Source organism: Hemiscyllium ocellatum, chromosome 9, assembly GCF_020745735.1.
Source record: "Hemiscyllium ocellatum isolate sHemOce1 chromosome 9, sHemOce1.pat.X.cur, whole genome shotgun sequence".
In the NCBI taxonomy this organism is placed as follows: Eukaryota; Metazoa; Chordata; class Chondrichthyes; order Orectolobiformes; family Hemiscylliidae; genus Hemiscyllium; species Hemiscyllium ocellatum.
In genome coordinates this window covers 55,650,472-55,676,411 of record NC_083409.1, presented here as the reverse complement: position 1 = coordinate 55,676,411, position 25,940 = coordinate 55,650,472, and the positions used below count along the sequence as shown (strand labels likewise).

Genomic DNA, 25,940 nt, shown 5'->3' with positions numbered 1-25,940 from the left:
TGAAATTACTTCAACGTGGTAACTTTCTTGATTTTTCTCTAACTTGTTCATTTTTGTAGTAGTAAATGCTAGTCTACTGAATCTGCTTCCGTTTAATCCGCCTAAGCAGATACCACTGAGGTTTTAAGTTTCATTTAATCACCAACATTATTTGAAAACTCATCTGGATAAAAGTATGCTAATACTTTCCACTTGCCGAAGCAACCTTGATTGAAATAAGTTTAATCAAAAAGATGAGAATTCTCCAAGTCAATATACTTATATTAGTGCCTTGGTTGAAAGCTGAATTAGAAATGGTTCTGATGGCTGCTATAACTATCTCAGCTTTGTGAGGAATTTACATGAAAATGTATCACACCAAGAGTCAGTTAGGGTAAAAATATCTAGAAGAGTCCAAATAAAATTTAGCACAGAGGATAGACTCATTATTCTGTTTATTGAAAGTGACTTTCCCAATTTACAGTAGAATTGAAAAAAGAAATACAAAGAGCCTGAACTCACTCTGACACCATCCAGCATGAATAATGTTGTCTCACAATAGGTTTCATACTGTGCCCAGTCAAAAGTTATGGAAAAAAAAATTGCATGTTTTCCTAATTGAAATCCCACAATTCACAGAGAAAAAAAAATGGCAGTGCTGAATTTTAGTTTTTTTTTTAAAACTAAAAACTGTGCCAGACATGCATGGTAGTGGCTTGTTTTTAAATAAGTAGTGATTTACATCTTGTAGGCTGTTTTATACTGTGCAGTACATCTGCTCATTGGGTTATCAATGCCATATCTGATGAGATCTGACTCAACTCTAGCTATGTCAGAGGATGCACCTTAATAATGACCCAAGGCAAGTAATGCACCTATGTATGTTTATGCAAGACATATTTCAAGTAAAGGTTATTAAACGTTAGTCCCCATTGATCTTTTATGTACAACTTTGACAATTGCATTTACAGGGATGTGGAAATTTATAAGGACATGTTTTTCAAATTCTTAGAAACTACATACTATAAGTTATACAATTAAACTTTATACAAATTTATTTATATTTACAGTACAAATATCTATAATACAAATTTAAAAAGCACACCTGTCAATATATTCCAGATTAAGCTAACCAATCCACCAAAATGGAGTACTTTTCATCCCTTGACGGTCACAAATCACCAACATTTCAGTTAAAAACCAACCATTTGTACCACAAAGTGTTCAGCTAGGACTACCTGCTGTGATACTCAGTGCACAAATTCTCTCTGACCTCAGGATGGCAGGAAAAGAGATATTGAGGATCTTGTCCTTGAATTGTAAGAGGAGAAATGGTGTAAGCAATGATGTCCCTGCACTGGGAGAAGGGGTTTTCAGTAAAATATAAAGTTCGTCAAGTATTTGCTCCAATGCAACCCTAATTTGCAAGTGATCATATTCTTTAGGTTTACAGTTGTTGGCTGTTGGGACACTATGGACAAATGTGTCAAGGCGTTTTAAACATTCAATAATAATGGGATACAGAGATGCAAAGTTGTAAAATTTAATTCTGCTGCAGGTAGGCAATAAACCCAATTTTGAACCCACAATTATTTGCAAAAATAAAATGTGCTTTTAAAATTAGTGCCTAGAAATCTTCATATTTAAACAAACCTGGAAAGACACTTTTATCAGGCTGATTTAGGTGTGCTCGATTAGTGGTTCAGACAGCTTATACTGGCAAATGATACAAAGGATTCAAGGTTTAAAAACACTGCGCTATGTTAAATGTACAAGAATAAGCAGTGAAAGAAAACATCCTGTGGTAAAGTCACTCTTAGCAATTTCTTTCAGGTGAAATTGTTTTAAGTGTTTGCCATTTTCTTGTAAAACAACAAATATGGGGTTGATGTGCAAGAGGTTGATGGAGAAAGAGAGCTAAGAAATTCTTGCTCATCTGTAAGCTTCACTTCAGCATCATCAAACAGCATCCATTTTCCTTCATATTCCGGCAGACTACAGCAGCTTTGAGGAATCTGATTTTCAGGAATATTTCTCCCAGTTTCGAACACTTTCAGCTGCTTGTTGCAAAAACTTTGGTCTTTAACAGAATGAACATGTTTTTCTTTGAAATGATCAGATTTCATATTTTCTTTCAGTCTTGTCCCAGGTTTTTCAGGATCGTTGTTGGGGACATGCAGGTCAAAACTGGATATACTTTTCTGTCCACCAAGGAGCCCAACACTTTCTGCATTCTTCTTTGTTGTTTTACCAGTTGTTGCTGTTTGGAAGTTTCCCTTCAATTTAACTGATCTCTCCCCATCATATTCTTGTGAACAAACAGAGCCTCTTGCCTCCTCTTCACAGAATGGTTCTTGTTTCATATCATTTGCACAGTTTGATGCAGATTCTTCTTTGGGCATCTCCTGATTGCCCAAATATGACATTTTTACATAAGCTGTGTAATGACCACTACTAATGCTCACCCCATTGTGCATAACCACAGCAAACAGCTCATAGAAGTCATTGGTCTCTCTTGTGCTCCATTCTTCCAGAGAAAGCTGAAGAGGAGTCAGCAAAGGAGTATTCACTTTTGATAGATTGCCATAGGGCTCCAACCTAAAAATAAGTCCAGAACCAACAACAATGATCACATTCAGCAAGAATACAATGTTTTTGTAATAACATTGGAAAAAAAAATCTAGTATGTTTACATTCGAAATGTGACATTTAAATAGTAAACATTTTCATTGTAAAGCTATCAGGATAAATGGCCATGTTCCAGTAAATTGTTGCATTGTAAATAACATGTACACCATTTTTAGCAAGACTCTTGCTGGAAGTAGCAAATAGCGTACGGGAAATTGATTTGGTTCTCTGTCCACCATGAGCAATTTGCCACTGAGCTTGCAATTAGTTTTAGGTGTTCGTCTTGGCCCACACAAGCTGGCAAAGCAATTTGAGATTAATTATTATGAACATTCCCCCTTTCTGTGTATCCCAGTGTGTATACCATTTTTACAGACTTTGACTTTAACCAATCATTTGTTTAAAACATTTGCAAGAAAAGGGAGTTACCCTCCCTCAGCCTTTCAACATATTTAAACTTCATAGTTACTCCTTTACTATTTTAATTTTATTTTAATCTTCAACTTTGCCATGTCATTTTATCTTCTCCAATAAAAAGTTTTGAACCCACAGGATTCTTAGCAATTTTGCAGTTTCATATTTTAATACTTACTCTGAGCTACATGCTGCAAAACACTTCAAATGGATAGTAACAACCTCTGGCATCTTGTCAAACAACAAGCTGCGTTCAGCCTCTGTGTAATGGTGACAGTTTTCACAGAAATATTTGTCTTCACCAACTATTCGTTCCACTGAAGCGAACTGAGATATTGCCCATTTTAATGTTTTCACCTCCATCTTTGGTTCTGGAGATACTGGAAGAAAAGGGATATGACTATTTAAAGTTACTCCAGTTTATCTTAACAGCTCAGCCCTTTTACGTGAGGAATTAGCCTTGTGGCTTGTGTCTTGGCTGAACTGGATGCAATACACGAGCAACTTGACCACTGTACTACATTCTTACACAAGTTATTGTTCAAAAAGCTAATTTTCATGGAAGGCAGAGGAACAATCCAGCTCTACTCCTTTCCAAAGCCTTCCTCACAACCTCACCTAAATGCAGAAGTAAAATCATGTGATCCACAGTAAAATCCTATATTACATTTCCTGACCCTAAACAGAATCATTTTCACTACATCTGTAAAGATACCTTTTGCTTATTCACTTACCCTCAGTGCCATCGCCTTCCTTTGGGTCACTTTCTTGAACTGGGACACTGATATCCTGGAAATTCTCTCTTCGTTCAGAGTAACACTCACACTCCAAACACCGTGTTCTCAAAACTAACTGTCCTTGGAACATTCCATCCAGCAGTTCAAAGCCAGACAACTCTAAACACATCAAAAGTAATTGTTACTATCAATAGCGCTAGTGTGATGACCCATGATCATGCAAGTATAATTTGTTAAGATGTCCCAAATTCCTACGTTATATAGGAAAGGGATGCTTCAGTTTACGGGATCATCTACAATCCTCTTGTTTTAGGTTCTATTAAGGCACTTTGAATGGGGGTATTAAATGATAGGAAGCAAGGAGATGCAATTATTTCTTGATACTCTCTGAAGGATTGAAACTTTGAGTAACTGTCGTTCAGGAGGGAGTGGGTGTGGAGAAAAACTTCAGGCAATTTCAATATTTATGGGTCACAAATACTCTAGTGCATTTTATCTTATTCTTTACCTGTGCTTCCCTTTTAGAGACTCTTTTAGAAATGGAATTGGTTATCTGAGAATGCAGGAAGTGGAGGTAAAGAACAATACAAAGGATTCTTCAGTTGTATTTAAATTACATAGGTTGCTTAGAGGAAAAAAAAGGAGGTAAGTAGAATGCAGGTAGAAAGAAAATTAAAAACACTAAAAAAGTCAAAGGAACAGCAATACATCAAAAAGGAATGAGTGGGAATGAAAGACAAACAGACTAACTTTTTCAGTAAACAACTACAGATTAACTAGTTTTAAGGCTGATCTTAAATCAGAGCCAGTGAAGAATGGCCTAACATCAGAAAAAGAAAGTGTTTGAATCAGGTGGATCATGCTGTACACTCAGTCAAATCAGACAATACTGAACCAGCTAGTTTAAAGTAACAGTGCAAGGAATGAGGGTTCTACCTCACACATTATAATCCTTTAGATTAAGAAAGAAATGTGAATTCTCATTAGGGAGGAAAGAATTGATGTGTTGAGTATATTTTTTAAAATCAACTTTGAAAAGGTTACTTTTTTTCTATGCTACCTCTTTAAATGCTTATTTTGCACAGGATCTTTATTACAGAAAGAGCTACTTGGTAATTTTAATTTCATGGTGCATATTACTTTTATGCCAGGAATAGTTATTTCTTGATCTATTTCCAGCCATGTTTTTTTTTTCTTTTGCCTGTTTTACTAATAATAGAAACCTGACCGGTCTTTCCCCAAATGCAAAACACAATTTAGCAAAGGGAAGACAAGGTAAAGAATAAGGAAAAATGCACTTGAGTATTTGTAAATTAAAAAGATGACAGGCTGGAAACTGAAAGTGGAGCAATATATTCTGGAAGTGAATATTTATTGTTCACTCAACTTGCTAAATTGCATTTTGCATTTGCGGAAAGACAGGCCAGGTTTCTATTATGAATAACACACAGGCAGAAGAAAATAAAATGTGGCTTGAAACAAGATCAAGAAATAACTATTTCTGGTATAAAAGGATCATACAAGTTTTCAGATAACACTGAAGTAAAAGTAACATGCAACGCATATCAGGAATAACTTGCTGTAATTATGAAAAGCAAAAGTAAGTAATGATTTATTTATATCATTTATTTTAAAACATTCTTTGTAAAAACTAATTACTACCTCTTCCAGTTCTCACCATCCATACTAGAAGTAGGAGAAACATATTTTAAGTATTAATTCGTTAAATTTAAGCAACTGGACCCAGTTATTGGTCAATCCATAGAAGTTAAGAGTATGTGTTCTCATACCTTCACAGATTAAACAAAGTCAATCTGACATGCTTTAGAGAGAAGCATTGTCAACCAAACAATATTCTTTAACAGACCACAGAAGAATGACAAATGAGTTAACTTTGGTGTCTCAATGACTTATTTTCTTTCCAGTGATTTAATAATGTGCTAAGTACTTTGGACTGATTTAATTACAAAAACCCTACTTTTCTCCCCCCTTGTAAATAAAAAGATATGAAGTTTGAAAAAGAGCACGAGTTGTGCAACAGGAGAATAAATTATTAGTTCTATGAAATTTGACTGGGGTCCTTTTAGTCATATTTCACAAAAAACATAGACATGTTGTATTAGAATACAGTTAATCAAGGAAATGTTAATATGGTAGCTTTACATCTTTTATTCAGCCCCAACTATAAAAAGCAATATATAGAAGCAAAATAATCTACACAAATAACTGCGTTTAGCCAATATCACCTTTAGGTAATTTCATCTGTTTCACCTCATGGATTTTGGATATCTCAACATCCACCTCATTAAGTCCAATGGTTTCTTAATTAAAACTAATTAGTTCATCGTTCTTACCTCTTAGCTTTCCTTTTCATTCTCTTCCCCAGGCTTGCTCTTAACTTGACCTTTTCTAGCTCCATGGGTGTGAAAACTAGACAGAGATGCTGAGAGCATAATTGCACAGCACTAAGAATATTTAGTTGGAAATTATGTTTGCCTACATCATGCTGGTATTGAGAAGTTTTGTTGAGATAGTTAATAAATCCTGCTTTGCTGTTCCAGTTTTAGATCAAGAGAAAGTAACTCTCAGGAATAGTTAGGCTCACCAACCTGCTTTCCTTGTGCTCTTGTCTTCAATTTCACATAGCCCATTTGTTTCATCAGTGGTTCCTGTGGCAAAATAGGTCTTGCAGTCTGATACAGAACAGTGGTGGTCTGTTGGACTGTCCTCTTTTGCCACATCTGTACAACGTGGTTGATTTCCATTTACTTCATCATCCTTTCTTGTCTCTTTGATGCCCTGATTTGATGTTAGCTTGCCAAGACTACAGAATTTGGAAAATATACTTGGCTGCTTCACTGTCGGTTTCAGCCATCTTAACCCAAGTTCTGTTTTCTTCAGAGGAAATGAGCGTGCAGTAACATTTTCATGTACACTCTGAGCATCAACATCAGGTTCTTGTTCAATAGAATCCCCAGAAAGTTTTCTGTTCTGCCTCGTTTGCCGTTTCTCTTCTGGTTTTTTCAGATCCCTAGGCGGCTTTGATTTTTTCATGGCATTTCCAGCTTGTGTATCACTTTTTCTTTTCCCATTTTTCTTTTTCTTCAGCATTTCCTCTTTTTCTAGATCAGGAATTTCATGGTCATTTTGCACTGCATTATTTCTGGTTATCAGGTTATTAGAGGATAAAGTTTCAAGTGGCCTGTTTGTTTTATTCTTCACAGTTGTGTCAGAGTTGATGTTTTCTTCAACAGATGCACTTTTCTTTAACAATTGACAAGCCTCCAGGACATATCCCAAAATACATTGCAAAACCTCTTGAGCATCATGCTGTAGGTATCCATCATACATTGGATTCAGCTCTCTAAAGTACAGATGGACAATGTATATATTATTCCATTCAAATATCATTTAAACTTTAATTTTTACAAAAACAAAAAAAACTTTACCGATTCTATTAGGCATTGTTCATCGTAAGCACAACTCAAACCTGTCATATGGCCTAGCTAATAGAGTAGAAGTACAATAGACTCTTAACGTTATATCAGTGTTTCCAGAAGGATTACATTTATCAATTAAAAGCAAGGAACAAATGAATATATTTTATAAAGAAAAAAGGAAACAGCAGCAGAAAGAGACCATTTGGCCCCTCAAGCCTGCTCCTCCATTCATGTAGAAATGGCTGATCTTTTACTGCAACACATTTTCCTGCACAATCCTTATGTTTCCTTGATATTTTTAAATAGAAATCCACTGATGTCTGCCTTGAATGCACACTATGATTGAACCTTCACAACTCTTGGAGGTGGAGAACTCTAAAGATTCACGTAAAGAAATTCACGATCTCAGTTCAGAGATGATAACCCTTGTTTCTAAACACCCATTTGGGAGAAGCATCTTTCCTGCAACTATCCTGTTAAGCATTATTCAAGAACTTACGCTTCAATTAGATCATTTCTCTTGTCCGGCAGCGATCATGAGTTTGGAAGGAAATGTTTGTTGGTACTGACTATCAGTGATGAAGGGAATATATATTTACGGACATACTGTCAATCAAGTGAGCTGCTTTGCCCTGATCGTATCAAGCTTCTTAAAATGTTCTTGAAGTTGCATGTGCCCGCAAATTAGAAGGATTCATCACACTCCTAACCTGTGACTTGTAGATGGTGGATAGGCTTTGTGCAGTCAATGGCGAGTTAACTGCTTTAGGATTCCTTACCTCTTACCTGCTCTTACACCTAGGTGTGGTGAACTTTCAGTCCATGCCTATGTAAAGTGTATCCCCCTTGGAAGGAGAGCAAAACTATATACAATACTTCAGGTACATCACTCCAAGGTTTTGTACCTTCCTTTGCTCCTACCTCTTGCATTAAAAGCCAACATGCTACCTACCTTCCCAACTGCTTGCTGCACCTGCATGTTATCTTTCAGTGACTTAAGGACATCCAAGTACCTTTGGACATCAACATTTATCAATATTTCACCCTTTAAAAAAATACTCGACATTTTTCCACATTATATTCCATCTTCTTGCCCACTCACTTAACTGGTCTAAATCCCCTTAAAATTTCACAACTCTTATTTTTAGTTTTCTCTTATCAGCAAACTTAGAAATATTGCATTTGGTCTCCACATCTATTGATGTGGATTGTAAATGGCTGGGACAAAACACTAATCATTGCAGTAACCCAGTAGTCACAAACTGAGAATGACCCAATTGAAGGGAATGAGAATTTTTTTTCACCCAGAGGGTGATGAGAATTTGGAACTCACTGCCTGTAAGGTGGTTGATGCAAAATCCCTCAATGTCTAAGGCATATTCAGTTGTACACTCTTAATGCCAAGACATACAAGGCATTGGGCCAAGAGCTGGAAAATGGGACTAGGATAATTAGGTGATTGAGTCTGTACTGGTCAAAAACAATTACCCTTTGCTATGCTGAAGACCTCAAACGTCAAATGGCCTCCCTCAGTGCCATAAATTGTTCTATTATCAGCACATTGCTGCAGTAAATTAGAGATAAAAAGATTAGAAGAATAGTTGTTTCATTTGGTTCAATTCCACGATTTAACTATCTCAACTGGTGTGACAGGAGGATTATGACAAATCAGCTACAATGCTTACCCGGGTTAGGTGAGAAAATTGTATTCTAGCAACCGTAATCAAGGATAGAACGGAGACAGGGTCCTATTACCCAAAGGATCAGCATCCCACAGACACTCAATATCTACATGGACGAATTATCCTAGTAGGAAGTAAGTGGCTTTTGGCTTTTTTTGTTTTGAAGCAGAATGAAGTTAACTTCCCAACTGCTGACCACCCTAATGCCATTTCCAAGGCTAGGTTAGGAAATCGTATTGAATGTCAAATATGATCATTCAACATCAGTAGCCAAAAGAAAAACACACGTCAGTGTTCAGCTTTAGAAATAGCATAAACATGAAAAAGGTTTCAGTTTTTTTTTGCAAGCGGTGTGTTTCAGGGCTAAATGTTGAGCAGACATTTCAAAATGTTCACAGATGAGAAATTGACACATCAGCAAGTTAATAAATAGCTTTCACTGTCCTAGAAGACTCAGAAGTAGCAGGAAGGAGGAAAAAGGGGGAAAAAAAAACTTTTCATAATTGCTCACTGCTATTATATTAAAGATGTGCACCATAATTTTAAAAAGTCTCTGGCTGAATATATACTCAATTTTCTTTTAAGTTCACAATTAACCATTCAATATAGGTGTATTGTTCAGAAGTGCCTTAAAAATATTTTAAACACAGGATCTAATATCTGATTTCATCACTTTCTCATTCAAATGTTTCTATTACACTTTTAAAACAAACTTACTTCAGTGTACTCATCAGTCTCTTAGGCTGAGCAGCAAGTTCACCCTCAATGTAATTCTCTGCATTTAGAAGATAGTTGGCTTGTATCTGTTCCATTGATACAATCAAGCTGTGCAAGTTGCAGATCAGCTCTAAACAGATTGGCAACTCCTCTTGACTATTTAATATGTCCTATAGTACAGAGCATTTACAGATCATTATTTCAAAGTTTAGTTGTCTCAAATCTGTCAAATGTAGCAACTTTTATGATACATTTAATTAGGTTAACTGTTCTACATTGTTCTTTAGAGAGAAAAAAACCTTAAAAATACTGCAAGTATCACCTTGGTTATGTAGCCATTGTTTGCCTCTTAAAAGTTTAACTTTGCTGACAGTTTCAAACTCAGACATTTGCAGCACAGGAGGCAGCCATTTGGCCCATCATATCTCTACTAAATCAAAAAAAGATCTGACTACACATCTCAATTCCAGCTCCTGCCTACAGACTTAAGACACAATGTTTTACAAATGAATATCTAAATACTACTAAAACATTAGGAGACCAACACTTTTCAGGTACAAGTACATAATCCTTTATCCAAAAAGCTACAAAATCGGATTTCATTTGTGGGTTGTGAAAGGTCATTTTTGCATGCGAACAGGTGACCCAGCACTGGCAGGCGTCAATTCTGTCTTAGTGCATATACTATTCATACATGCGTCTGCTGTTTGGTAATTTTTAAAAATTTCACTGTGAAAATGTCATTTATTCCAAAATCAGAAACATTCCGAATTCCAAAAAGACAGGCCCCAAAAGATTTCGGATCAAGGATTGTGTACCTGTAGTGAGTTCCAGAGTCCCACCACTGGGAGATGGAGGTGGTCATCCCAACTTTGCTTTCTACTAATATATTACGTCTCTCAGTTTTACACTTAACATGTCCCTTCTCAACCTTTGTTGAAAACAACCTCAACCTATTTAATCTGTCCTTACTGCTCAGGCCCTCCAGCTGGCAATTTCCTGGTAAATCTCCTCCTCTGGAACACTCAAATGCTTTTTTATAACAAATTCCACTTCTGGCCTATCTAGTGCTTTGTACAGTTCCAGCAAAACCTCCCTGCTCTTATATTCCACACCGTGGTTAATAAAGGCAAGTATCCCATTTGCTTTATATACCTGACTTTCTATCTTCAGGAGTCTGTAGCTATGCACACCAAGGTCCTACCATTCATTATATAATTCCTTGCCCCATTAGCCCCCCTCCCCAACTGAATTACTTCACACTTTTCCACATTGAATTCCATTTGCCACAGTTTTGCCCAGCTGACCAGTCTCTTGGATATCCTCCTCACTATTCACCACCCTACTGATGTTCATGTCATCTACAAACATTTCAACCACACCCTTTATATTTAAATTCAAATCATTAATGCCCCCACAAACCGAAAGGACCCCAGTACCGATCCCTCTGCAAATCCACTGGACACAGATTTCTGATCACAGGAACAGCCCTCTGCCATCATCTTTTGCTTCTTGGCTCATAGCCAAATTTTGGACACAGTATGTCACTTTGCTTTAGTTTCCATCAGCTCTCACTTCCTTGACCATTCTGTTATGAAAGTCAAGAAAGCTTTGAGGACAATACCAAAAAATGCATTAACCTTATCAACACCTCTTGTTATCTGTTCAAAGAATTCAATTAAATTTATCAAACACTACCTTCACTTAAATCCATGCTGACTATCCTGGATTAATCCATGTCTCTCCATCTGCAGATGAATTTTGTCCCTCAGAATTCTAACAACTTCCCCATCACTGTTAGTCTGACTGGCCTGTAATTTTCTGTTCTATCCCTTCCTCCCTTTTTTTTAAGAAAATGGGACAATGTAGCGGTGCCCCTGTCTTCTGACACTTCACCTATGGCCGGAGAGGATTTGAAAATTATTGTGAAGACCCCCGATATCTCCTCCCTTACCTTTCTCAACAGCCTGGAATATACATCTTCTGGGTCTGCAGATTTATCCATCTTTAAGTCTCTCAAATCTGCTTACACTACCTGTTCCCCAATGTTAATTTCATCTAATATGTCATAGGTATCGACATCAGGGTGGAGGACTAAGGAAGTTTAAAGCCTTAATGTTGTCCTTACACATTTAGACTAAAATGTAATTTTGAATTATAGAACACATTTGCTGCATACTAGAAAATGGTGTGGCAGGGAGGATAAGATAATTAAGAACATTTGCCTTAACATCAATGAATCTGTATAAACAAGACACAGTGATAACATTCATGGCTGTTCCTTTGTGAAATCAATAAAAATGTTTAATTCTGACCGGTGAATGAAACTGGATATCAAATTAACTTCTCTCCTGAATTGTTGTCCTTCACTATTATCTGTCTAATTCAGAACATGCAGTGCTTTAGTTAACTTTTGTGTTTGTGACAGTAATGCCAACGTAAACCTGTGCATAAAAATAGTCTGTTTTTGATAGTATGATCGAGTAAGAGAAAGTGAGGACTGCAAATGCTGGAGATCAGAGCTGAAAACGTGTTGCTGGAAAAGCGCAGCAGGTCAGGCAGCATCCAAAGAGCAGGAGAGTCGAAGTTTCGGCAGGCTCATGCCCGAAACATCAACTCTCCTGCTCCTTAGATGCAGTATGACAGAGTAGCTGACCAGGGCTCTTGAAAGAAGAGCGATTTCTACTCTCCTGGATTATAAGAATCCAGTTAGCATGGCTTATAGGTATCAATGTTATGTTGTATCAGTGATGCTATTTTTAAAATGAAGGGAATGATTTAAACTAAACTGTCTGTAAGAGTGTTTTATTTTATACCACTAATGAGTACGACTTCTGGGACGAACCATGAGAGAGGCTAACAAGTCTGAGTCCACAAGGGATTCCCTGAGCTGTCTCATATCTGTACTTTAACATATCTACACTTTCATTTTTGATTGACACAAGATGGACACAAAGTATTCATTGAGGATTGTACTCATGTCTTCCAGGTCTACACACATTACCTAATGAGCCTCAATCTTTCCCAAGTTATTCTTTTGCCCCTTTATGTATTTAAAGCACACCTATGGGCTTTCCTTTATTCTACTGACACTTTCTAATGAACTCTTTGCTTTCCTAACTTTTTTTTGCTCCATCGTGCACTTTATACGCTGTGCTAGGGACTCTGCCATACTGAGCCCTCAGTATTTGTCAATATTATTCTTAATCCTAATCATTATATCTCTTGTCATCTAAGATTCTCTTGTCGAGATCCCACATACTCCCACTATTTCCTCCTTGTATGCCGCTTACTGCTCTGACGGTTTTATGTGCAAGTCCTCTTGGGAAAATTGTATTTTCTTAATAAAATTAGCTTTCCCTGAATTTAAAACGGTTATTCCCAGCCCATCATTATCCTTTCCATAACTACCCTAAATCTGAATATTATTCACAATCTCCAAAATGCTTACTCATCAATATGCTTTCCACCTATCCAGACTCATTTCTGATTATTAGGTCCTAGAACAATTTCCCTTGCTGGATTTTTTTTTACATGCTGACTAAACATGTTCTCCTGGATGCAATTTGCACTGATTTGCTAATGTCCAGTGTGGTGCAGTGCGATGTAATGTCATTCAATTTAATCCAATTACTCCTGTTGGCCATAAACCACATCAATGACCCTCAAAGAGCAAAGAATGATGGGGGTTGGGGAGGGCAGGAGGAGCTTTATTTTTTTTACTTAGTCCCAGAATGGAAATTTTATGATGGCAAAAGAAAAGTTCACCTTATCCACAGTAATTCCATCAGTCAACCAGATGACATATCAATAAACATTTAAAATACCAGAAGTCTACCAATGGCAGTAGGACCACACATCATTAAGCTACATAAAACAGACAGTTGAGTATGCAGTTACAATAGTAGCAACATTTTAAAATTTCCCAAAGTAAGCAGGAAAACATCCCATGAAAATATTGGCAAGTTATTTTGTAAATGATTACCTGGTCTTTTTTGGGATCCTCCTCACTCTTCAGTATCCCTTGTTTCTCAGAGATTACGTCATACATGTATTTCATCCCAGTTTTAAATCCAGGGCAATAATACAACACCTATGTTGTTATAAAAGCTACATTTTAACCAAGTGTGATCATAATTCAATACAAATTTTCACACAGATCCGCTGAATAATCATACATTATAGCATAGAAACAGACTCTTTCATTCATCAAAACTGTGACAAAGTGTTTCATTAACCCCTCATCTAAATTCTATAATAATTCTTGAAAACTAATACTTTGAATCAATTATATAATTCCAACTTAAAATAAATTATCAATCCTACTCTAAGAAAGATCTTTTTTATAAAAGAGTAATTTTCACAACTTCAAGATATCCCAATGCCTTTTACACCAGGCAAGTACTATTTGAAGTGTACTCATTGCTGTAATATTGGAGAGGTATAATCGCTGTTCCAAGAAAGGTCTCACCAACAGTAACAGCCAGGTAGTTAATTTTTAAAATGATTTGTTTGATGGAGATATATTCTGGGATCATGAGGCGAACTCCCCTGTACGTCTTCAAAGTAGCATCATTAGATTTTTTTTTACATTCGTCTGATTGGTAACAATGCAACCAACTAAACCACAAATGACAGTTAACAGTATTCAGTAAATTCAAACTGCCTTCATTGTAATTAAATATTTTTTTCCACGCTGTACATCTTTATGACTCTATGACTTTAGTACCGTGCCGTGGGTGGCACAGTGGTTAGCACTGCTGCCTCACAGCGCCAGAGACCCGGTTCAATTCCCGCCTCAGGTGACTGACTGTGTGGAGTTTGCACATTCTCCCTATGTCTGCGTGAGTTTCCTCCGGGTGCTCCGGTTTCCTCCCACAGTCTAAAAAATGTGCAGGTTAGGTGAATTGGCCATGCTAAATTGCCCGTCGTGTTAGGTGCAGGGGTAAATGTAAGGGAATGGGTCTGGGTGGCTGCGCTTCGGTGGGTCGGTGTGGACTTGTTGGGCCGAAGTACCTGTTTCCACACTAAGTCTAATATAAATTATTTTAATATGTTACCCCCTTGTGACCAGTGGGAGGGGAAATCTATCCATATTTAAAATGAGTTTATTTTATCTGGTGTTTGACTAAGCAAGTAATATTGAAAATGGAAATAAAGCTAAAAGAAATGAACACTGAACATGTAATGTTATTAAAAATCAAAACCCACTTTTTAAAAATCTAACTTAAAAATAATCCAAGTTTTTGTTAAAAGGTAACACAAACTCTTAGCTTATTTACCAAAGCAGGTGCATTTTACAAAAACAACAAAGTTGGACAGTGAAGATTAGAACCTTTGAACTGCTCCTGGGTTTAGAAGTTTTCCCCAGCGCTGCAGTTGGATTTCCCCTGTCCTTTGAAGTTGTAAATTTTTATTTTAGCATTGGTTTTGGGGACTTTTAAATAGCACAGAAACAAAGGTGAAATGGGAGGATATTTACATGAATAGGAAAGGTCTAGAGGGATATGGGCCACACAGGCAAATGGGATTACATTTATTTAGGATATCTGGTCAACACGGACAAGGTGGACTGAGGAGTCTAACAACTCTATGCAGCTTTTCCTTTTGTCTGACTTGTAGCTCTTTGTTTTTCCTGTTTGCTCACATGCTTATCCAGGAAAAGGGAAACAGAAGTAGCACCGCTACCTTATATTTCTCAAAGGTCTCAAAGCACTGCAGAATAATGAATTACTGAAACAATTGCGACAGTCAATTTTTGGTTATGATCCCACAAAATAAAAAAGATTCACCGGCCAATCAGGAACAGGAGCAGGCCACTAAGCCATTCAGGCAGCTCTATCACCCAGTAAGGTTATGACTGATCTGTGACCTTTATCCCTTGCTTAATAAAAAAAATTGTCAATCTCAGATTTAAATCTAACAATTAAGACCATAAGACACAGGAACGGAAATTAGGCCATTTGGCCAGCGAGTCTGATCTGCCATGCAATCATGGCTGATACATTTTTCAACCCCATTTTCCTGCTTTCTCCCTGACACCTTTGATCCCCATGGCAATCAAGATTTATCTCTATTTTAAATGTACTCAATGACATGGCCTCCACAGCATTCCATGGCAATGAATTCCACAGATTCATCACTCTCGAGCTAAGTAAATTTCTCCTGATCTCCACTTTAAAAGGGTCTTCCTATTACTCTTAAGGCTGTGCCTTGGGTCCTCATCTCGCTTACCAATGGAAACATTTTCCCAACATCCACTCTGTTCAGGCCATTCAGTATTCTGTAAGTTTGGGGCCCAGAATTGCTCCCAATGTTCTAAATGTGGTCTGAGTAGAGTCTTATAAAGCCTCAGAAGTACATCCCTGCCATTATATTCTAGTACAGTCTAGATGAATGACAACATTGTATTTTCCTTCCTAACTAATGACTCAACCTGCAAGTTTAACTTAAGAGAAACCTGGACTAGAAGTCCCAAGTCCCTCTGCATTTCAGATTTCTGAATTTTCACCCCAATTAGGAGATAGTCCATGCCTCTATTCTTCCTACCAAAGTGCATGAGCTCACACTTTCCCACACTGTACTTCACCTGCCACTTCTTTGGCCACTCTCCCACCCTGTGTAAATCTTTTTGCACCCTCCCCTCTAACTATCTTTGTATTGTCTGCAAACTTAGCCAGAATGCCCTCAGCTCCTTCATCCAGTTCATTAATGTATAAAGTGACCTTTGTGGAACACCACGAGTTACTGGTTTCCATCCCAAGAAAGACCCTTTTCTCACCACTCTCCACCTTCCGCCAGACAGCCATGCTAGTACCTTGCCTCCAGCATCAACCAACATTTGAGGATACAAATCGCCACAACTCTTTGTGTAAAGGTGTTTTCTAACATCTCTCCTGAATGTCCTGGCCCTAATTCTTAGACCATGCCCTGGTTCTAGAATCTTCAACCCATGAAAATAACTTATCTTTATCTACCCTGTCTTTCCGTGTTAATATCTTGAAGACTTTGATTAGATTTTAGGCAGGTGATCTAGAGAGCAACTGCCTACTTTGTGTAATCTCTCCTCATAATGTAACCCCTGAGGTCCAGGTATCATCTTTGTAAACCAGCACTGAACTCCCTCCAGGGCCAAACATCCTTCCTAAAGGTGTGGTGCCCAGGTCTGCTCACAGCATTCAAGTGGGGTCTAACTAGGGTTTTATGTAACTGCAGCATAACGTCAATATCCCTATACTCCCACCCTTTAGATATGAAGGCCAGCATTCCATTAGCCTTCTTGATTATTTTCTGCATCTATTCGTGGCATGTTAAAGAGCTATAAACCTGAAACCCCCGATTTGTTGAACATCCATTGTATTTAACTTTGTGCTTCCAAATGATACCATAATTTACTCCTTTTTGGTCCAGAACCGACAACCACACACTTGCCTATGTTACAATCCATTCTGCCACAGGTTTGCCCATTCACCAAAAATCAATCCATATTCTGTTGTCATTTTATACTGGAGTCAACAGTATCTACAATGCTGCCCAATGTTTTGTCTTCAGAAATCTAGATATTTGACTTTTCACGCCATTATCTAAGTTGTTAAAGCATACTGTGAATAACTGAAGCCTCACAGATCACTGTGGGGCATTACTAGTCACATTTGCTAATTTGAGTACTTATCATTCCAATTGTATCTTGATGCTCAACCAATTTCTTATCATGTCAGTAATTTGCTCTCAGTTCCCTGGCTTTTCACCTTAGCTAAGTCTCTTGTGTGGGACAATATCAAATGCCTTCTGGAAGTCCACATATGTTCACTAATTCTGTCATCTCTTCAAAAAAGAACTCTACAAAGTGTGTCAGGCATGGCTCACCTTCATGAATCTATGTTGACTCTCTCTGTTTAACCAAACCTTTGAGATAATCAGTTATCCGATCCTTGATTACAGGGGTCCAACAATTTCTTACCGTAATGTGTTAGTGAACTGGTCAGTCATTCTCCAGTTTTCCCTGTAATCCTTCTTAAAGAGTAGGGTGACACAAGCAAATTTCTAATCCAGAGGATCAATTCCTGAATTCAGCCAACTCTGAAAGGTTATTGTACGGGCATTGGTGATGGGCTTTCTTATCTCCTTTAACAATGTTTGTGGAAACAATCAGACCTTGTGGATTTGTTACTTCTCAGTTCTGTTATTTCCCCATTATTGATAATTTACTCTAGCTAAATTTTGTTTCGACCCTGTTCCTAATCCTCTTAATTTCTTTCTGGGACTTCCAGCAAGCTATCCTCCTTTTCTGCTATGAATACTGAAGCAAAATAATCGTCCAGCATGACTGCCATTTCCTCATGGTCATTGACAATATTCCACTTTCAGCCTTCAATGGGCCAATAGAACTCTTAATCAATAATAATTGAGATAAAGTGGCTGGTTATGTCATGAATTTAGGAATTACAGAGGAAACTCACTGCTGCAGCACCAAAACTGCTGACTTTCACTAACTTATACTGTTTTAGTGGCAAGTCTTGATCAAACACTTAGCAACTTTGGGTTTTTTTTGGTATGCATTTGAAAGTGACTTAGATTATAAGTAAAAAGGTGCTACATTTATGAAGACAAAAGATAAATTTATCCTAAAATTCTGAAATATCCATTTTTTTTCTTTAAATGGACCAGCAGGAAAAGTAATCGATTTGAACAATGTAATCAAAAGCAAATATCATGGTCGAGAAAGCAACAGCACCACAAAACACACTGTAGACAAATTTGTATCATAAGAAAATAGCCTGTGCAGCTATGCACATTATAAATGACTGCAACTGAATTTGAACAAATTGTATGAACCATAATCTATTTTGAAATCCTTCAATTTTGATACACTCAAAATAAATTCACATGGATAAATGGAGAAACTGAAGTAGAACAGATGCACATGTGCAATTTTATTACTGTTAGAATGTCTATAAATGTTGTTTGTGGGAATGGAATTCTTTGCTTTAGGTTAGTCTATCTCTTTACAGCACCAGGGTCTGAGGTGCGATTCCAGACTGTCTGTGTGGAGTTTGCACATTCTCCTCATGTCTGCGTGGGTTTCTACACTGTGGGGAGTCTAGTCTGGTCTAAATGAATAAGTGATTTGAAAAATTCTAAACAAATAAAAAAAGCACCAGTTGATTAACGTATTTCAGAGTACAAGCTCCCAAAATACAAAAATCAGAAAATTAAAATTAATGTAATTGTATTAAATGTAGTAGTGAAGATAATTCATGAATTGACACTACCTTTAAGATGACTACTTTACCTGAAGTACACTATTGAGGTAACATGTATTCCCAAGGTTGTTCAGGCCCACGAAAGGTAGAAGCTCTTCCCTCTTTTCATACCCAACAGCAGAAGATATCAAAGGGGCTCCAGACACAATCTTCTCACATCTATTTCATTGATACAATACTATAGTCAGTAATTCTGAACAAAAAGGATCGAACTATTTTCAATGATTGCACTGAAGTATTCACATATGGTGATTGTGTTTTTACCCTAAACTAGAGAAAAAAAAAATCACTAAGTTCTGTATGGGACCATTGCAAATCAGATAAATAAACTGACACAAATATTGCTCATTATGTGTTCAGAACCAGTACGAATTTAGTCTGAGAGAGATCTTGACATGGTGGAGGCAAAAATATTAAAATACAAATAAATCTAAATTGACAGAAATTATGTGACTTAGAGATAGAATTGGAAGGGAGTGGAAAGAGGAATATTGTACCTATTTGGAATTATTCCCCATATTTCCTATTTGAGTGCTGGATAAAAGGGAAAAAAATTACTCAACTTGCAAATGACACAGCATAGTTACAAGCAATAATTACACAAAGGAAAACAAAACACATTCAAATAAACAACAGTTTTCCAAGAACCTTTAGTCAGCCAAAATCTACTTTTGTCAGGAAAACGTTGTAGTAAATTGATGAGCTAAGAAATTTGTAGCCAGTATACCTTTGTTAAAAAAAAAGTTTTGTTTTTAACTCCCATCCTTCAACTATTTATAAAGCCATCTTGTGAAAACAAGGTGTCAAGTAGATGGGTCACAAATGTGTAGATTAGTCAAGATCCCTGTGAACAGGCTAATTCAGGGTACCGAACATAGTTGGGAGCCTCTGAGCATCTCTTAGCAGAAATTCATGTTAGTCATAGAGATGTACAGCACGGAAACAGACCCTTCGGTCCAACTAGTCCATGCCGACCAGATATCCCAACAATCTAGTCCCACCTGCCAGCACCTGGCCTATATCCCTCCTTTCCTATTCATATGCCCATCCAGATGCCTTTTAAATCTTGCAATTGTACTAGCCTCCACCACTTCCTCTGGCAGCCCATTCCATACATGTACCACCCTCTACGTGAAAAAGTTGCTCCTTAGATCTGTCATATCTTTCCCCTCTCACCCTAAACCTATGCCCTCTAGTTCTGGACTCCCCTCACCCCAGGGAAAAGACTTTGTCTATTTATCCTATCCGTGCCCCTCATGATTTTATTAACCTCTATAAAAAGTCACCCCTCAGCCTCTGATGCTCCAGGGAAAACAGCCTTAGCCTATTGGAGGTATCAAACCAAACTTGCAAATACTGATTAGTGACATTTAATCAGAGGCACTGATTTTCTTGTTTGTTTCTCCCCGAGTTCACCGCTGCTTTCCCTCACCCAGGTTTAATTCAATTTACATGTTGTGATGCATTGTTGTTATATAAATGTTAAAACTATGACCTGCTTCTAGTGTATGTAAATTTTTATTTGCAATTATATTCTATGAAGTTAAAAATTATCTAATGTACAAATTTGAAGTCCTGATTAGGTACTTGCGTGAATATTTTAAATTCACTAAAATAAGATTTTTTTTTAAATTATGAAATATTTTAACAAGAGCTTCTATTTTCGCTAGACTAGCCAATGATTGAGGAAACAGTCACTAAGTCAGTGCTACATGTGTCATGGAGAACACCTCAGGAGAGACCGATGGCATATTAAATACAATGTTACCTAGCAACTGGCTTCAAAACAGTTTACATGTAGCTAATCTTAGGAGTTTCCTTGTTGGTGTATGTTATAATTTTGTCTATTCTAACATTGTCTTACATCAAACAAACGTGAGGACTGCAGATGCTAAAAATCAGAGTCTAGATTAGAGTGGTGCTGGAAAAGTACAGTAGGTCAGGCAGCATCCGAGGAGCAGGAAAACTGACATTTCGGGCAAAGGCCCTTCATCAGGAATGAAGGGATTGGAGCAGAGGGAGTGGAGGGCTGCGTGTTGTGAGGGTGAGAGGTTGGAGTGGGGGAAGAGGGATAGACAGGTCAAGGTTAATGTCTCGGCGACAGTTGGAAATGAAGTGATCGAGGGTGAGTAGTAGGCCAGCACAGGGTGTCCAGGTGGATGGAGTGTGTTGGAGGTGACAGAAGGGGTCCTCGGAGGGTGGGCGGGAGTCCTGATGGAAAAAGTAAGCTCGGAGGCTGCAGAAGGAGTGTTCGATGTCACGATGCGTACTAAATTCATTGATGTGTGGACAGAGAGGCGTAAAAGTAAAGGCCTTTGCTGAGGACTGATCTTTTTTTCTCAGTGAGGGGGAGGTCTTGGGGAATGGTGAAAAGGCCTTTCATTCCTGCTGAAGGGCTTTTGCCCGAAACGTCAATTTTCCTGCTCCTCGGATGCTGCCTGACCGACTGTACTTTTCCAGCACCACTCTAATTTAGACAGCATCTTACATCAGACACAAACGTATTTACTCATGATATTCTAGATTACACCATTTCTCCCATATCGTAGCTGTACTACACCTTTCAAATATTCTCCATTCAGTTTAGTCTTGTAGGATCTAGAAATTACTGATTTGCAATGATCTCAAGCACTAACAATGGCAAAATATTAACTGCACTTCCTCTGCCAAAGCAGCACGAATAAGTAATATATAACAAAAACAGCGCCATGTTTGAAACAACATACAAACCAGAACACATTTCTAGATGCACTGGATAAAAGCAAATTACTGTGGATGCTGGAATCTGAAACCAAAAGAGAAAATGCTGGAAAATCTCAGCAGGTCTGGCAGCATCTGTAAAGGAGAGAAAAGAGAAACTCAGTTAGACTCGAAACGTCAGCTCTTTTCTCTCTTTACAGATGCTGCCAGACCTGCTGAGATTTTCCAGCACTTCCTCTTTTGGTTTCTATATGCAGTTTTATAACTTTGGATTAGTGCACTTCAGCTGTCAGATCTTTACTAAACAGGTGTTTGAACAAATGTGATCATCCAAGACCCAGTTTTGCAGGAGTATTTAGACTAATTCATTACACAACATACTTATCCAGTTTTTTTGTCTCTGACGGGCCTTGTTCACTTTCTTGCTTCTCAGTAAAATCCAGTGCTCGTTTGGTTTCTTTTTTCTGAAAGAACTTAAGAGAAAGTCGTTTCCTTTTGGTTGGGCTCCCCCTTCCATTGCTCTCATTTTGCACAAGTCCAGGCATCTTATTCACTAGAAAATAAATATATTAATTTCACTGATTAAAGAATTTAAAACAGCTTTCTGTTTACACTTATAGTCTAGAAGCTCATTAAATAATATTTTTCTACATGATAAGTTCTTTCATATTTAAAACCAGTTCCACCTGATTGCATTACAAAACCAATATAAATTATGAAACAATATTGTCAATTGAATATACATAATTATCTCCTCAATAAAATAAAACAAAACTGGAGTTGCTGAAGTTCAGAAACAAAAACAGAAATTGCTGGAGAAAATTCAGGTCTGACACTATCTGTGGAAAGAAAGCAGAGTCAATATTTCTGAATATTAACCCATTCTGAAGGGTCACTGGTTCTGAAATGTTAACTCTGCTGTCTCTCCAGATGCTGCCAGTCCTATCTAGTTTTTCCAGCAATTTCTGTTTTGATACATTATCCTGAATTTACACAGGAATCAGAATCCATCCTAGAACTGTGTATTAACAGACTTGTTGACAAACATGTAGAAACTCATCACCTGTATTGGAAGGGGAAAAATCAGGAATATTATAGTCAGCTGTAATTATGAATACTTTCAATTGGTAAGAGAAAACTGTTCCTAGAATTTCAACTGAAAAAAGATCCAAGTGAAGAGTATTTGTATACAAAATCAGTTCAAACTAGTTTGTGATGTCAGTGGCATTATGACACCATAAACATCTATCCTGGATTCTTGCCACTCTCTTGTGAATGAGAGGTTTTTTTTTAAATTTATCAGGTGAATAAAGTAATAGGATTGATATATCTAATGCATAGATCTAAACATGTTTAGTTTCAGTAGCCCGAAGGAGAGATTTGAAGATGCTTATTTCAGTAATTTCTGCCACTTGGCGCTCACCTCTCTCAGCCTTCCCTTCTCCCATCCCATGCTTTCCACCTCCACTTTGCCCACATACCCTAACCCAACTAACTTCCCTCACCGCATTCCCAGCCTCTGCGCTCTCTCCACCGCCCCTATCTCAGGCCCCCATCACTCTCACTCTCTCTGAACTACTCCTCGGACTCCGTGCATAAAGGTATACCGATTACAGACAGACTCGGTGCCACCGAGATTGGCGCTGCCGCCGCACCTGGATCCTTCCCCCAGAAGAGGGCGAGCCCCAGCCCTCCTTCACCCCCAAAGGGGTCTTTCTCAGCGGCTCGTCATTCACCCTCCGGGGAGGGATGAGAGACGTCTCTTGTCCCTATGTTGGTAGGGAATCGTTGTCCCCTGCCCAGGTCGTGGGGGAGGGGGGAGGGGGGAGGGAGGTGATGCTGGGGAAGGAGAGGACATCTCTGTCCATTCCTCCGGACAGGGTTGCACGGGTGGCTCTCTATTCTCTTCCCCACGGGGCACGGGTGGTCCCACTCCCTTCCCTCGGGGCAGGAGGATGTCGGGGGAGGGGTCTCTACCCTCCTCGAAGGTCGGGGTGTCAGGGGTATCCATTCCCTTCCCCGGGGTAGGGGATATCCGATAAGACGTTATTCCCTACCGCACAAACTCACCGTCTGTCAACGGAGCTTGGCGCCTTTTCCAGTACTAGGACCTATTAGAACTGTCTAGTATAAACGCCTGTTTCCCCTTTCCGTTACTTAAAATGGTATTTATATTAACCCCTGTGCGTTTGAACGGTATTAAAATAGCCCTCTTAATTGTCATTTAATTTGATATTCATTAGTTTTTGACCTTCCACCTTTAGGTTTTGCAGGATGTTTCTTAGTGAACTAAATAGGTCCGTACGGTGAGCGCACGCAGCAGCAGCCGGCGTGAGGCAACGGGGTCAGGTTACAGTCAGGAATCGTTGTTTAACCAGATGCTGGAATACTGTTTATTGAGAGTCAGGAATCATTGTTTAACCATAGGCAGGGGTCATTATTCAACCAGAGTGAGAGTTAGGAATCATTGCTTACACAACCGTTGAGAACTATGAATGATCCCTGGCACTCAGCAACAAATCCCTGCACAGAGCCAAGAAACATTCCCTTGTCAGAAACAAAAACAGAAGTTGCTGAAAAAGCTCAGCAGGTATGGCAGCATCTGTGAAGAGAAATCAGAGTTAATGTTTCGGTTCCAGTACCCCTTCAGAACTATTCTCTTGTCTCAGCCACGTAGTGTAGGTTTCAGGATTTGTGATGAAGGGTTTATGGCCAAAAAGTTGATTCTCCTGCATCTTGGATGCTACCTGACCTGTGCTTTTCCAGCACCATACCCTTGACTCTGATCTCCAGCATCTGCAGTCCTCACTTTCTCCTATGTTTCAGGATTGCCCAGAGCTATCAGATTTTCTCCAATGTAATTAAAATATTTTTATGAGACTAATATTTATTTTTAAAGATAGTTAAACTAGTTTAAACTAGTTAATTAACAGAACGCCCATCACCTTGCACATGGTAAAACGTTTCAAGTACCTTAAACTCAACAACAGTCTTAAGGAGATTCACGTGGCTGTTATAATGCAAGATTAGGGACCTAGGTAAGGGGTCTTGCCCGAAACGTCAATTTTCCTGCTCCTCGGATGCTGCCTGACTTGCTGCGCATTTTCAGCACCACTCTAGTCTTGACTCTGATCTCCAGCATCTGCAGTCTTAGGTATATACTTGACTGTAAGGTGGCTGGCCAAATGGTTGGCTAAGGAATGAGTCTTAAGGAGTATTTCAAAATGGGAAAAAGGCATAGTTGAGATTTTGAACTTTAGTTCTTGGCAACTGCCACCAATAGTGGAATGATTAATATTAGAGATGCTTAAGGGAAATAGAAAACCACAGTATCTTAAATGTGTGGAGATTGGAGAAAGGATGGGTACTAAAGTATAGGAGCAATTCAGAAATGAGTTTTAATTGGGAAATCAGGAAGAATAGAAATCTGAGAGGGACTCCGGCATCCATCTGTTGATTGTGGCTGATGGGTATGGGAAATGAATCAGGGACAGCTGAATGCTAGGGTTGGATGAAGTGTTGGGAAATACTACCCTCAACAACATCATCCCTTTTGCCTTTATTTTACCCCACACCATTTTTTATTGCACTTTAAACTGTGCAACCATGATATCGTCCCACCTACTCTGCTGGCAGTTACCACACCTATAAGTCACCATTTATTTTCCAAGTGGAAAGAAGAAAAATCCTTCTCACAACTCATTTCCTTGTTCTTTATCATTTATTTTCAAAAATGTTTTGTTAACTTATTCAAGATTCTTTTTTAAAAGTACATCAAAAATCAATGAGAAATTATTTTTCTATTGCTCAGCAATGCAGACAAGATAACTATACTATTTTAATTAATTTAAAAATTAAGTAGATTATTTTAAGTGAAGTTAAACTAGGACATTGAAAGATCTTTCATATGCTTTCTGTAGAATGTAAAACTTAAATGGTACAAAAGGTGCATAAACATTTGATTTTTTTTTCCCTCTCAAACCATGTTTTTAAAATATAAATTTTAAGTGAACAATGCTTTTCAAGTTTGCTCTTAATACCAAAACTTTTGAAAATACATAGATTTCATGATCCCAGAAGTATTCTTCATTTGGTTAGTTTAAATATTATTGATGCATCCAGGGAAATTCTGAGATTATATTCTTTCAAATGCCATAATATTTGGAATCAGCTATCAATGTCACAGCTTTGGACAATAATGTCAAGACCAAAGTCAATGATTTTGGGAGAAGGAGAATCCTTTCAAGGTGGAATTTAATGAATTTGTGAAAAACAATTCACCTCTTAATTTTATCAATTGATTATGAAGCAGTTAGGAGAAATCTATGTTTGGTGCTGAAAACATGATCAAGTAAATGTATAGTGAAGCTGTTGAGTGAG

At 38.0% G+C, this 25,940-nt stretch overlaps 1 protein-coding gene across 3 annotated transcripts; it reads right to left on the bottom strand.

The window, feature by feature from the left end:
* Window positions 1–417: 417 nt before the first annotated feature.
* usp1 (ubiquitin specific peptidase 1) lies at window positions 418–23,648 on the bottom strand. 3 transcript variants are annotated; one of them, XM_060830364.1, is made up of 9 exons: window positions 23,631–23,648; window positions 21,942–22,113; window positions 18,890–19,019; window positions 13,583–13,690; window positions 9,598–9,767; window positions 6,368–7,122; window positions 3,756–3,917; window positions 3,200–3,401; window positions 418–2,577 (listed from the first exon to the last, which is right to left on the bottom strand). In XM_060830364.1, the coding sequence occupies exons 2-9, from the start codon at window positions 22,103–22,105 to the stop codon at window positions 1,824–1,826; spliced, it is 2,445 nt and encodes an 814-aa protein (XP_060686347.1). In that variant the 5' UTR covers window positions 22,106–22,113; window positions 23,631–23,648; the 3' UTR covers window positions 418–1,823. The 3 variants fall into 3 exon arrangements, with proteins under 3 accessions (XP_060686347.1, XP_060686346.1, XP_060686348.1); XM_060830363.1 differs by lacking the exon at window positions 23,631–23,648 and adding an exon at window positions 23,538–23,598; XM_060830365.1 differs by lacking the exon at window positions 23,631–23,648 and adding an exon at window positions 23,168–23,278.
* Between the last annotated feature and the right edge of the window lie 2,292 nt (window positions 23,649–25,940).

What these genes read in the sequence shown, in the direction of transcription:
- usp1 (XM_060830363.1), bottom strand. Translation starts at nt 23,571, where the DNA reads ATGGATACCCCTGACACCCCGACCTTCGAGGAGG. An exon ending in CACCCCGACCTTCGAGGAGG is followed by an intron (nt 22,114 to 23,537) that starts GTAGAGACCCCT and finishes TTTATTTTCTAG; the next exon opens with TGAATAAGATGCCTGGACTT. An exon ending in GAGACAAAAAAACTGGATAA is followed by an intron (nt 19,020 to 21,941) that starts GTATGTTGTGTA and finishes TCAATGAAATAG; the next exon opens with ATGTGAGAAGATTGTGTCTG.